The sequence below is a fragment of the Tinamus guttatus genome, unplaced genomic scaffold (genome assembly GCF_059628265.1).
Source record: "Tinamus guttatus ecotype Peru unplaced genomic scaffold, ASM5962826v1 Tinamus_guttatus_pri_ptg001087l, whole genome shotgun sequence".
Taxonomy (NCBI): Eukaryota; Metazoa; Chordata; class Aves; order Tinamiformes; family Tinamidae; genus Tinamus; species Tinamus guttatus.
In genome coordinates, this window is record NW_028289621.1 from 2985557 (window position 1) to 2999271 (window position 13715).

At 49.5% G+C, this 13715-nt stretch overlaps 1 protein-coding gene across 1 annotated transcript; it reads left to right on the forward strand.

The window, feature by feature from the left end:
* Positions 1-11531: 11531 nt before the first annotated feature.
* CYSLTR1 (cysteinyl leukotriene receptor 1) lies at positions 11532-12812 on the forward strand. The gene has a single exon (XM_010225659.2). The coding sequence runs from the start codon at positions 11606-11608 to the stop codon at positions 12641-12643; it is 1038 nt and encodes a 345-aa protein (XP_010223961.2). The 5' UTR covers positions 11532-11605; the 3' UTR covers positions 12644-12812.
* The last annotated feature ends 903 nt before the right edge of the window (positions 12813-13715 follow it).

The window sequence follows — 13715 nt, forward strand, 5'->3', positions numbered from 1 at the left end:
AAATTCCCCTTGACAAAGGCCTCCTTGACATCTACTGCAAGGTTTTCTGGCTTTAAGTTGCGACAAGATCAGTGGAGGGCCAGTATTTTTTTTCACTTACAGCTACACATAGAGCAGATCAGGGAAGAACTGTAAGGGATAGCAAAGTCTGATCCTCAGCAGGTAATTTTTTCCGGGTTTTTTTTCCCCTGAAATTCTTAAATACGCACAAATTTGGCCTACTTCACATTCACTTCATTCAGTTCACCTAGTAGAAGACAAAATCAACTTCTAATCTTGAAAAAGGAAAAAAAAAGGGGGGCAATGCACACAGAAGTTGAATCATGACAGAAAAAAAAGTCATATCCTTCTTGGGCAAGGTTAAAAAAAAACAGCACTCACTTCTAAGTCAGGCAGATAAGAGCAGCCGCAAAGAGCAGTAAGTTATATAACGAAGAGCTTGATTCACCGCCCAGGGAAGTCACGTTTTGCGCTGCTCGAAAGCTTCTGGAAGCCAATGGGTGACCTGTATCAGGCACTTGGCTAGGGGGAATTTAATTAAATCCAAGGGAAAAGCACTGGCTAGGGGTATGGGAGGTTTTGGGGTGATCGTCACAACCGATCGAGGATGACGGCAGCTCAGCGTGGTGCTGCATCCTGCACACCTCGTCCCTCTTCACAAACGGTGCTTCTGCACAAGAACCATTTTCAATCAGGCCCAGTAGTGACAGCTGGGAAATAAGAATAAGTAACTTTCACAGCCCACATTTCTCCTATGCCATCAAACTACCTCAGAAAATCTTCCTCTAGAAGTAACCGCAGAGCTGTTCCAGATGTCAAAATACAAAGCTGTTGTAGGTGGACAACATTAACTGCAAGAGCTAGATTTATGATATGTAAAGATAGCATATCTGCATCTCAGATTAAAGTAAACAAGCTACTTAAGTATGTCATTATCTGTCATGGGGTTTTTCTTTTTCCATTTTTCCTCTAAGTCGACAAGAAAAAAAGAACAGGTTGAGAGCTTGATTGCTCTAACAACAGGAAATTTTGAACACTGTTTCCCCAAGTAATTTTAACCAAATTACTTTGCATATCTAGTTATCTGTACTGATCATTCACATGCTGAATGTCACATTTTTGTCGACTTAAATTTCCAAAATGCAATTGCCTGCTCGGCGGATGCATTATGTGTTAAACGAGGCAAGATGTTTGCCGGTTGCTAAGCGTTCCCTGAAATGGTATCACTGACCTTAATTCCAAGATGAAGCTCTGGCTAATTTTCTGTTTGGATTGGCATTAGCTTCCCTGTTATTTTCCTTGTGTGACAAAAGGCCCTGAAGACGTTTCCATCGACAGACAAAAGGCAAGCATTTGGTTGGCCGTAGAACGTGGAGCGGGCAGATCACCAGCCTTCAGCTGATCTTCTCTCCATTCCCTGAGAGCTTAATGAGCCTTTTTGCTGTGTTGTTTTTTGCTCTTTTTCCAGATTCTGTTTCCAATTTTGCTGTCAATGTCTGGATGTTATAGGCATTTCTTTGCAGGTCTTGGGAAGACCAGGGCTTTCCAGAGCCAGGGCCACCAGTCAGGCACCATAGCTTGGACGTAGGCAAGGGGTCACTAACAGCCTCATCTTCCTGACACACATTGTTTTTTTGGCCTAAATGTACTTCAGAAGTCAAGGAGAGATTCCTTTTCTTGCACGTGCAATTAGGACCTGTAGCAGCAGGTAGAGCTGTGGTGCAGACCAACATGGTGCAACACAAGGCAAGGTTGCAGAGGGTAGCCCTTGTCTCAAGAGATGGTTCCCTGTGTTTCTCCCCAAAGTGCTCCACTCACTGCTTCCCAGCAGTCTCACTGGGCTTGGGTAAGTGCAAAGTTTGAGAGAATTAAAAACCAGATGTTTAATGATCTCCTGAAATGTCTTAATGCTTCTCCTGAGCACTAAGTGCAGCTCAGAGTGGATGCAAGGTTGGGTCTCGCCCATGCAGAGGAACAGCCAGGCACTGGGGCTGACACTCTCCCCGCAGTCCCAGATCCCCTGGCCTGTGGCCACCTCTCCCGGTCACCCAGTGGCATCCTAAATCCAGGGGAGACAACTGGCCCCTTGCCAACATCTGTGATGCTGAACTTCCCAGGCACAGGCACAACCCTCAGGTTTATCCAGGCAGTTAATGTGCAGGAGAAGAAGGAGTTGTCCCATGGGGAGCAGCTTAGCTAGTTAGTGCTCAGCCATCCCAGCATCTTCCTAGGAAAGAACTGGGAGAGGGAACAGACGAGCATGGGTGTAACCTTCACAAAGTGCAAAGATGTTGATGGATAAAGCAAATGAAGGGTGAAGCCCAGTTCAAGACCTTGTTCTGGTTGGCAGGACTTTGCCTGACCTGACACTCCTCTTTAATTTATAATAAACAAATTGGGATGTTTATTCTATTAAAAGCAAACGTTTTTAGCAAGACAAGCCATGTCAAAAGCTCAACTTGCCTGGAGGTGTAAACTGTGAAGTGTCACAGTTTGGGAGCCCAAGGGCAGATGTGCATGGTCTTCACAATGGTCTTCTCTGCTCACCTTCAAGTAAAGGAGAGCTGGTCCATGGACTGCTAAAAGCCATATCAAAAGATGCTGCCTGAAGCAAACCCCTCACAAAGCAACCTAGCTTTCAGATGCATGTGTTTTAGTAGTTACCACAAAATTGCTATGTTTAAATGCAGGTCTTGTGCATCCTGATGGGTATTTCCTAAGAAAAGCCTACTGAAACCAAATGAAATCAAAGTCAGATGTAAAGGGTCTCTGGGCTTATTCACATACAAGTAGACTATCACGATCCCTGATACTCAGAAGCAATTTACATATATTATGTCAAGCCCAAAATATCTAGTAGCAATGCATAGCAGGAGGTATTTTAGAAAATAAAGTTTTAGTTAAGTACAAACTGTCTTGGTGTTGCCAATGTTAAGGCACATTAATTTTCCTTTTTGTTTAGATCTAAAAAAACAAAATTCAAGTGGTACAAAATCCAAAATAATTTTCATACTAAAAATCATCTGGTTTTATGATGTTTATCCTATCCTCTTCCAAAAATGAGAAAGCCAACCTGCATGCACTATTTCCGGGTTTTGTAACTTTCTAAAACAAGATTAAAGCAAAATTTCCCCATGAGAAATGTTTTCTCGTGTACAGTTAACTTTTCCAGAAATCAGTTTGTTTTCTTATCTCCCTAAGAAAAACAACTCTGGTAGCTCATGTAATCAGAAAATTCTGCTATGAAAAAGTGAACATCGAAGTATTCAAATGTTACTTTAATTCTGTGGATGAGAAAAATACTAGGAATAATTACTCGCCAGATTATTTATTTTTTAAAATTCAGGCATCCTCATCATTAATTTCTTACAGATTTATTTTTTTGTAAATCAAATAATATAGCTTGCTACATGCTAGTCCGCGTCCCTCTAGTGTCACTACCTGAAACAGAAATAGGAAAATAGGAACCAGAAGCAAATCTTTTGGGCCAGTTTGAAAGTAAGCACTAGTTAGCTTGCCTGAATGAAGTTGTTTTAATACAGATTGCAAAGCCAGAAGTCAGTGCTGATGTTCATGGTCCTTAGAACATGGTGCCAACCTAAAAACAAAAAAAAAATGCACCTTAGATTAGTCTCACTCTGGAAATAAAAAAAAGTTAGGAAATTTGGGGAAAAATGCAAATATTACAAGTTCCACAAGTTCTAACAAAACTAGGAAAATTAATGTAATTTCTCAGATCCTGAAAAGTGAAGCCGGCAGGAACAAGGTTCTGCTGCTTCAGCAGGAAAACACGCCAGTCTCCAAGGGACATTTGCCGCTGTTGTCCCAAACATTTCCCGTTTCTGTCAAGGCCGCGTTGCAGCTCGGGTGAGGAGGGCTCCGGTCCCCCGTGTGCCACCAAAATGCTGCCTGTGGTGATCACAGCGCAGGAAGGGGAAGTCACAACTGGCCGTATCAGGAGAGGATCTCTTGAAAATGCGGCTACCGCGTTTCTTGCACGTTGCCGACTCGCGAGCTCTGCGCACCGAGCAAACGCGCGCAAGGTTTCCAAGCACGCCGGCTGCAAGTCTGCACCACTCCTCTCACTTTACTCCTTGATAAGGTGGGAAAGCAGGTCTGGGAATCACGGGGCACAGCTGGGGACTAGAAGCCTTTTGGTACCCAGGGAAGCCAACCCTGTAAGACCTGCGGCGGATTTGTGGCCTTTTCTTTACAGAACCATGACTGGTGTTCTTGCATGGGGTATGATGCTGGTTGCATGCTGTCCCATTGCTGGGTCGCCAGCTGAGTGGTGCAAAGTCCTGCCTCTGGATTTGTCCGATGTCTCCATGTTCTCACCTTACAGCAGGTGAAAAGGTCCAGGTGGGTTAAAGGGGCCTCAAAGTCCTACTTGCAGGAATTCTCATGGCAGAAGGTCCTGAAGAGGGCTGCTCCCCATTTCAAAGACCCCTCCAAAGGCAGGTGCAAAAGGTGAACTGGAGCGGGCTAAGGGACACGAGGGCCACATACTCCCCTCCCTGCTCCTCCAAAAGGGCAGCACAAGCTCTTGGCTTCTGAATGAAGCCGTAGCACGTCTGTCTGCTCAACGAATGAAAAGTTTTCTCTCACCTCTTGTCTTTAGTGGTGGTTAACAGCCATCAGTCATCCTCACCAGCTTCTTTTGAGAGGGGAGATCCCTGTGTGTGAAATAATGACACAGTTCTCTAAATCTGGATGCTATCAAGGATCACCTGCTCTGAATGCTGCTGACACACATACACCCAGCAGCAGTTTAGTCTATCCCCTTTTTCTCCAGGAAAGCCCAGGAGAAACTTGGAGCAGCTGCAGAGGTTTGCCTTTGCAGCAGGGCATGGTGAGCAGCATCGTGATCTGCGAGGCTCCCATGGACTGAGGTTTTCTACATAGAAAGGTACCCAGTGCCAAAGCAGGGGACCTGGACACTTCTGCTGACCTCCTGGAGCCTGAATGGAGCTGTGGTTCACCCATGAGGGCCACCTGTACTCACATGGATCACAAAACCAGGGAGAAGGCAGGGCTGGGCTGGAACAGAGACATAAAACTTGCCCACAGGGTCCAGGAACTAGGACACGAGTGCTGCTGGTGGGGACCCTAAAACCTTCTAGAAAAGAGAGAGCAGGAAGGGCTTGGATGTTGTTGGCCAGCAGCAGAAATTGCTGTCCTGAATAAGCTCTCACATTTGCAGTCCTGCTGAAGAAGGAAGCAGGCAGACCCATCTGACTGCAGTTGCTGCTACCATTGCCACTATTTCTTCCCATGGTTTCCTGACACCCAGACTCACCAAGTCCAAAGGGCCTGGGCCAAACATCCCCATGGTGCAAAACACTCTGGTGTCAGAGAGACACAGAGGGCTCAGGGCTGCTGGCAGTGGAAACTGTTGCATATAAAAGACTCCTCATCTCCTTCCACACTTGAGGGACGTCTCCAGGCCTTCCATTTCCCTGCATATTTCACCCTTCTAAGGTGGAACATCCCTTGTATCTGCTGTGCTCTCCCACCATACCACAGCCCTCCATGCTCGAGCCCATGCCAGCAGCTTTCTTTGCCCCCTCATGCCCGTTTTCCCCATATCATCCTCCCAGGCTTTTCCTCATCAGTTGCTTTAGCTCCTCCGTGGCCAAGGAAGGCCTCCCCAGGCGTCAGGAGACCTACGTGGGTAAAGCACCAAGAGCAGCTTCCCAATGGGGCTGGCTCGGCTCCAGCTACATCACACACAGCACACAGCTCGTGACTCCATTCCCAATCCCAAAGCATGACCAAGCTGCAAGTCATGCTTTTCCGTAAAAAGGGCTTCTAGCCAATGTCGCCATTACTGGTTATTGGCTCCCCGAGTCACGCAGCCCACTTATTGTAAACAGCCTGATCCCAAATTGCCATCCTTTTCACATAAGAGTCATAGAGAAACATCTTATTTTAGAAAGTCCCAGGAGGAAGAGGAAGGAAACAGAAGCATGTTAAAAATATTGTTGCTTTATCATGAAATGCTGTTTTTCTGACTTCTGCTTCTTCGGTCCCCAGAGTGGAAGTGATTTGCAGAGCTGAAGAGCCTTCTCCATCAGGCTCTGAACTATTTTAACTTTTAGAAAAATTGTCTGAAAGTCCAGCTATAAATACACGAGTGGCCCAGTGAACCGAACTGATAAGATGTGTAACCAGGGGCTTTCATTTCCGATGAGGTGTCAGGAAGGCGTGTGACAGGACTGGAAGGGCTGGTGTCCCAGCAGAGAGGGCGATGGACGGCCACCACCATGGGGCTGCAGGCCCTGCACTAAAGCATGACCGGGCTTTTCCAGAAGTTGAGTATTTCCCGGAAAAAGCTGAATCTACTTGCACCATAGGCATCCTAACTGAGCAATTGCTCTTATTAAGTAGTAGCAGAGCAAATCTTCAGCCTCCTCATGTCTACAAGGCCGATAAAACCTGTATTGCAGCTCACAATGATTAATATCGTGTTTCTTCCCAGGGGCGAGAGTTGTCTCTTCGAGACAAGTTCCTCTGGTAAAGCACTAATAGAGTTGCTTCCTCAAACAAAAATCTGCCAACTCTAAAGGAAACACGAGTAAGTAGCATCCTCGAGCTGCCTCTGAGCATTCACTTCCCTGCCCAGCTTTCTGAGAATCTCCCTGTGCAGAAAGTCTGAGTCTCGGTGTTTGATTCCAGCCCTTGCCACAAGGCCGTCCACGTCTACTTGAGCTGCTCTGGCACATCTGGCTCTGGTCACACCTGTCTTACAGCTGTGCTGTATCCTTACAGACCATTTCAAGGCCTGGAGGTTCCCTGTGGGAGGAAACACTGGTGGACACCATTGGCATTAAGGCAGTAAGTAGATGTTTGCAGAGGTGAGAGCCCTTGACAGAGGTGCAAACCCTGCCCAGCCCACCCAGAAGTCAAATTATCCCTGACTTATTTCAAGCTCCATCAGCGTGGAGTGCGAGCTGGGAAATCACTGTATGCCATGTTAAAAGCCAGTTAGAAGCCATGTTAGAAGCAGGATCCAAGCCTGTCCCTCTCCCAATGGGCCTTTCCTTCCCCTCTCCATCCCCAGCATCCAGCTGTCCCCCTACCCTCACAATCAGCATGCCGGGTTCGCTGTTGTCCCTCCTCTCTCAAGATCTACCACTTGCTCGTGCTTCGACACTGAGGTTTCTCACCTCCTTCAGGAGGTGCCTCATCTTCCTCTACTCCGTCTTTCCCCGAAGTCACAGGTTCTCACGTCTTCTCACCCCTGCTGTCTCTGAGCTCCCCTTTCCGGGTGGGATTTCCCCTTCTGAGCACAGCCGTGCTCTCAGCCTGAGCCTGGCACCCACTACGGATAGTTCCCCCCGGCCTCGCTGCACTGCAACACAGGAAAAGGAGAAGGAGCAGCAGAAAAGGAGAAGGAATAAAAAACTGAGTAGCAAAAAAGCAGAAGGAATGACAAAGCGAAGTAGTGAAAATAGCAGAAGGAATGGCAAAATGGAGGACACGGCTGAAGTGACCTCCTAAGCGGCTCGGAGGGGAGGGAGGTGACATGCAGTGGCTCATGTCATCCGGGGAAGGGGCAGCCTCTGTTTTTTGCGAGCGGATGGTAGAGAGTGCTGAGCAGCTCCACGCGACTTGGTGTGAGCAGGAGGTAGGACCAGAGGCCTCTTGAGGGCCTGTTATGTTCTCAGTTGTTCCCAGCGCGGCCACGTGGCTCTTGCTTCCCCATCACACACCTCGCCTGATTCTGCAGAAGGGGGATGTCACCTGTGTGGCACCACGCGCTGTCCAAAGCAAAAGCACTTCTACTCCAGGTGCCTGGCGCAGATGCAGCGGCAGAGGTGGCGTGGACCCCCAGGGAAAGAGGCGCCAGGGCCGGCTGTTGGACAGAGCAAGGAAACGGCAAGTGGCAGCTTGCCGGGACACTTCAATAAACACTCAGGTGTGAACCCCAGAGTGTCCGGCCCCTTCAGGATCTGCAGTAAGGTGGCCTCCAAACAGGCATCCAGGCATCCAGGCCAGCACTTGTTCCTCCGTCCTTGGGAACAATACTGATTTTGTCACCATGGTGGCATTTATTTCATATTAAACCTTTTACTTAAAGTGTTCAGAGCAGCAAGATGCGCAATCCAGGCCCTTTTGGAAGTAGTGCTGATGCAGCTGCCAGTGAGCGGGTTCAGGTGCAGCTCTGCAGCCCCATGCAGCACCCGGGCGAGCGCTGCAGCCCATGCTCATGCCCACAAGCCCCCGCAGACGCAGGGCAGAGAGCTGGGACCCCCTCAGTGCTGCAGGAAGCCAGGACGCTCCCACATCCAGGCATCACGGCAGGGCCGTGGGTCAGGAAGTTCTGGGGAACAGGCTGTGGACCGGTGAAGTCCAGGGGAACCCTCGCATGCAGGGGGACACACATGTCCCCTCTTCCTCCTCGGAGAGCCCAGCTCCTGGGAGCAAGAGGCTGTGCAGGGACAGCGAGTACGTGACTCCGCAGCTGCTGGCCTTTTTCTGTGCCTGCAGCTTTGGAAGTGAGCCCTGAATTCGGTGGAAGTGCACTGATATTTACTCGAGAAATAATTTGTTTTCCCCACGAGATGCTAAGCAGTAATATTAAGAGTCCAGTAAAGTCAGTACCAGATGTCCCTTGGAATCACAGGGAAGGAAAGCACCTTCCCTGGTCCCAGAAATGCCTCCAAGTCACTCCTTGGCAGCGCCTCAGTGTCCCCATGAGTCCCCAGGGGCATTTGTCTCCTGTTCGGGGGCAGGAGGAGCAGAGAGCTCTGCAGAGCACGAACCATAATCAGGAATGTGGGTTTCGTGGGGCGATGTCAAATGTAGGGGGCTTGTTCAGCACATGGATGGGAGGTTCTTGTCGAAGTGACCTGCAGCGATAAGAAGAGATGTGGAAAGCGCCAGGGTGGAGCCGTGCAAACAGCCTGGCAGGGCTTTGCCAAAAAGTCAGAAACCAGCCACCAAAAGAGGGCCAATTCGGGCAAAAACACTCGAAGTTTGGCCAAGCGGAGTCGCCTGGCTCCGCAGGCGGGTTGAGGCCGTCGGGGCTCGCAGTCCGAGCCCCCCGCCCGCCACAAGGAGCCGCGCGGGGCTCGGGATGCTCGGAGGAGGCTCCCCCGGGGGTGCTCGGGGTCCTCTCCCCTGGGAAGCCCCGGGAGCGGCGCGGGGGCGGCCCCGGGGCCGGGCCGGGCCGGGGCGGGCGGTCCAAGCCCCTCCCCGGGCCGCTCCGCAGTTAAGGGCGGCGGAGGGGCCGCCCGGGCAGAGCTGCGCGTTCGGCTGCGCCCCGGCTGCTCCGCTCCGTTTCGCGGTAAGTGGGACTGAGCCCGGGACGCGGGGGGGACCCTGGCAGCGCGGGGACACGCGTGGCCCGCAGACACCCCCAAGCCGGTGCGGCTCCCCCGTCCTTCCCCCATCCCCGTGAGCAGCGCGGGCCGCCCGACGGGGCGGGCGCGGCGGCGCCGGGACCCCCCGAACGCCCTCGGGGTCTTGAGGGTCTCCCTCTCTGCACACCAGATCCGTCCCAAAGTGTTGCCGCGGCTTCACGCCACTTCTCTCAATTTAACCGGAGCGGCGGAGTGGGATTTTTTCTGGTGGCATCATTAGATTTTAATGACATCCGCAACTGACCCGTGTCAAACCCAGCCGCATTGTGCAAAACTAGGAGCACCGCGGAGCTGAGCCCTGCCGTCGTCGCCAGCGGTTCGGTCGCGACGTGGGTGTTTTTCCTCTGTCCGCCGTCAGTGTGTACATTCCCTGTCAGCTCCATGCACCAGCGCATAAATAAACAGTTCAGTGACCTGCACCCGGACAAATAAAAAATGGTAGTTGCTGTTTGTCACTGTCTGACACCATGCAGACCTGACCTACAGCCCCATCTGGGAAACTATATATATGTATATTAACAACTGTTTGTATCACTTGCATCAGTTCTCACTCATCAGAAACTTGATGTATATCAGGTCTAAGATGTTTTCTGAAGTACTGCTCTGCATGGCTGTGTGCTGTTTGCTGGCTTTTTTCAAAAGAACATCTGAAAGACTGACTGTTCAAGCCCTTCCCTGGGTTTTGCATGATATCCTTGGTTTATGTGAGCCTGTTTTGGTCTACCTGTGCTATCCATCTAGCCTGGTTTGTCCCCTTTTCTGTTCATTCTGTGCAACACTCATATCTGCCTAAAAATGGGGGGGAAACCCAATATGCAAAAGAGCTTCTACCGGCCTCATAATCACAAACATCTTGAATTTGTTTTCCTTGAAGTCTGAGAAAGAACTGATATGTGCTGCTTTGGTAAGTATGCAGATTTTATCTGGACAGTTTTCATGAGCTAATTTGGACAGCAGCATCTTGCCTGTGCTCAGGTGGTGCACGGCGCTGCCGCTGCTCTGTGGCCAGCCTGGGCTGAGCTCTGCCTTCAGGATCCAGAAATGGGCAAAAATACGTCGGCAAACTCACTGTCTCTCCCTATGGCAAGATAATGTGTTGTGAAGATGTATTGCATCTCCATTGCCTGCTTTGCTTGGAGAACTTCGTGTCATCACGAGCTCTGGCTCACACGTGCCTCCCTGCCCACACGAAGTCAGAGGGAAAAAAAGCATCTTCTGCAGTGGCAGGCTTTGCTTCCATCACCTCTGTGCTCCCTCGTTGACATCCGCTGAGCTTTGATGTGTTTTGCACCTTGCAGAGTGTCCAAGTGGTTATTTGCAGACTGCAAGTTTTCCTATAGCTGGGGTTTGCCTGCAAGCTGGAGCATCCTGCTGTGCTTCCGAGCTCCCAAGCACTATGGGGACAGAATGACATGGGAGGTGGCTGTACCCCAGCACTGCCAGGCTGCTGTCCGTGATGGAACCGTGTGTCCTCGGTTGGGCACGTCCGCCGTGGGTGTCTCATAACCCTGCTGTTACCTTCATCCTTGTTGCTCCAAGCTATGTTATTTCCCCTCCCCAAGGATCGAGTGCTTCCAACAATCAGGGTTTTACAGAATCTCGCTTGCAATTTGAGATCATTTATCTGAATCATGAGATGCTGGAAATGAATGAGAAAAGTGTGTGAGGGCATGTTTTGTTCTTGCTTTATTTGAAGCAAATCCAAATGCGGATTTGTATGCAAATGGATCCTTAAATGACAGGGGCAGTCTTCCCAAAAGGATGGCTGAGCAGACCTGAAAATCAAATTCCGGACAATCACTTTGGATGTTGCTCAGTGCAAGACTCATCACTGAGTATTTTTATTAACACTGCAAGTTGAAAATGAGGGCTGGCTGCGAGTAGAATGCGGAATGAGGAAACATTGCCACTGGAGGATACCTTGCTGGCACGTAGGGCAGGAAGGATGCAGCCACTGCCGAGAATTTCTGAAAATGTGACGGCTCATCCGAGATCTTATGAGCCACAACTATAGTTTTTCTATTAATAGTTATAATAATGCATATGTAACATATTAGATCTGTACCAATCCACATCCCTTCCTAGCTGCTGTCCTCTTTAAAAGAGGGGGTATTGCCTTTTTTCCAATTTAATAATTTTGCTTTATTTTCATGTACTGCTCTTTATAATTCACCTCACTCTTTCATCCTTAGGCTCCAAATTCATTGCCAGGCAAGAGCAGTCATCACCTGGGAGACATGACCATCCTATCTGATAACTTGTCATGCCATCACGCCATCGATGACTTCCGCAACCGCGTGTACTCCACCTTGTATTCCATGATCTCCATCATGGGCTTTGTGGGCAACGGGGTGGTCCTGTACGTGCTCATCAAGACCTACCGGCAGAAGACAGCCTTCCAGATCTACATGCTCAACCTGGCCGTCTCCGACTTTCTGTGTGTTTGCACGCTACCCCTTCGGGTCGTGTACTATGTCCACAAAGGAAACTGGTTCTTCAGTGATTTGTTGTGCAGGATCAGTTCGTACGCGCTCTACGTCAACCTCTACTGCAGCATTTTCTTCATGACTGCAATGAGCTTCTTTCGCTGCATTGCCATCGTTTTTCCAGTCCAGAACATCAACCTGGTGACGGAGAAGAAGGCCAAGCTGGTCTGCGTTGGCATCTGGATCTTTGTTACGCTGACGAGCGCTCCCTTTCTGCGCAACGGGAGTTACGAGCATGGCAACAAGACCAAGTGCTTTGAGCCCCCTGAAAATTCCCATAAGACACATCTAGTCGTGATCCTGGATTTTATTGCCCTGTTTGTGGGCTTCATTCTCCCCTTTGTTGTCATAACCATCTGCTACACCATGATCATACGGACACTGCTGAAAAATTCCCTGAAGAAGAACCAGGCCAACCGCAAGAAAGCTGTCTGGATGATCATCATCGTCACGGCTACCTTCCTGGTCAGCTTCACCCCCTACCACATCCTGCGTACGATCCATCTGCACGTGCTGAGGGTGAAGAACGAGAGCTGTGAGGATGCCATTTACTTGCAGAAGGCTGTGGTGGTCACGCTGCCCTTGGCAGCGTCCAACTGCTGTTTTGACCCACTTCTCTACTTCTTCTCGGGGGGCAACTTTCGGAAGAGACTCACCACGTTTAGGAAGGCCTCTTCCTCCAGCATAACACAGGCCTTCAGGAAAAAGTTCTCCATAAAAGAGAGGGATGAGGAACCCTTTGGAGAAAGCCAAAAGGCAAACGGGAACACAACAGTGGCCCATTCGTAAGAGCCTTGAGTTTTCCTGCGGGATCTCAAGCGGACAACTGAGATCGCAAAACAGTTTCAGTGACGATGAACAAAGCCCATAAATCATTGTTACAATTAGGTATATAATAATTAGAGTGGACAGTCTACAGTTTACCCTAGTTGGAAATGGGGCCAAGACTGTGAAGTGACTAGGAGCTTCAGCTCCCCGAGCTGGGGGAAGTACAGATGGTGCCCACGGCCGCGTCTGGCCCCTTGCTTGTTGCATTGGCATCAACAGTTATTACATGAAGACCCATGGACATCTCCTTGGAGTGGGTTGGCTTGGGTTGGCCTCATGCAGGACAGTCCCTCCTTCTAGCATCTCGCAGACAAGATGCAGCCCCAGCCCCGTGAGAGGATCTTTGGGAAGCACTGGGCACAAGGAGCATCAAACGTCCGTCATGAGCCAAGGCAATGCAAGACTGAAACCTCTCTTGCTCACAGGATGAAGAAGGTTTGGGCCGTATTTTCTGTGTAAATAGAAACTTCCAAATCTTAGAGATTAAAAAAAAAAGAGAGAGATAAAGAATTTCCTGTGCTTTTCAGGTTAACCCACCAAAATAGTGCCAAGCTCCCTTCCTCTCGGGGGATGCAGCAAAGTTGGCAGGTTGGGATGCATGATCCAGTATGGCAAAGTGTGGCATTAAGACTGGAGAACAGGGGTTAATAGCGAAAAGCGAGTATGTTTTGATGATGTGGTCTCTGTGAAGCTACTTTATGCAAATAACATCAAGAACACTGTGGCCCTGTAAAATAAGAATGAGCAGAAGGGTCTGGGCCGGTGGCAGGAATTTCTGATCAAGATAAGTCAGTTTTGCACTTGCACAAGAGAGTAAATGTCTTCTGAGTCATCAAAAGGTATGGGGAAAAGTAAATTCAGCTGTCAAATAATTTGTGGATGTGAATTTTTACACAGCACTGAAAAGCCTTTTTGGAAAATGGTAGGGGTCTATAAACTGGGGAAAGTCTGCGAGTTCACAGCCCTGCGGGTACTCACTGCTCCAGGGAATGCGAGCAACACTGCCTTAGACTTCCTAAGAGTCACTACCGGG

Bases quoted from the DNA above. Each gene is read 5' to 3' on its own strand.
- CYSLTR1 (XM_010225659.2), top strand. From the start codon at position 11,606: ATGACCATCCTATCTGATAACTTGTCATGCCATCACGCCATCGATGAC.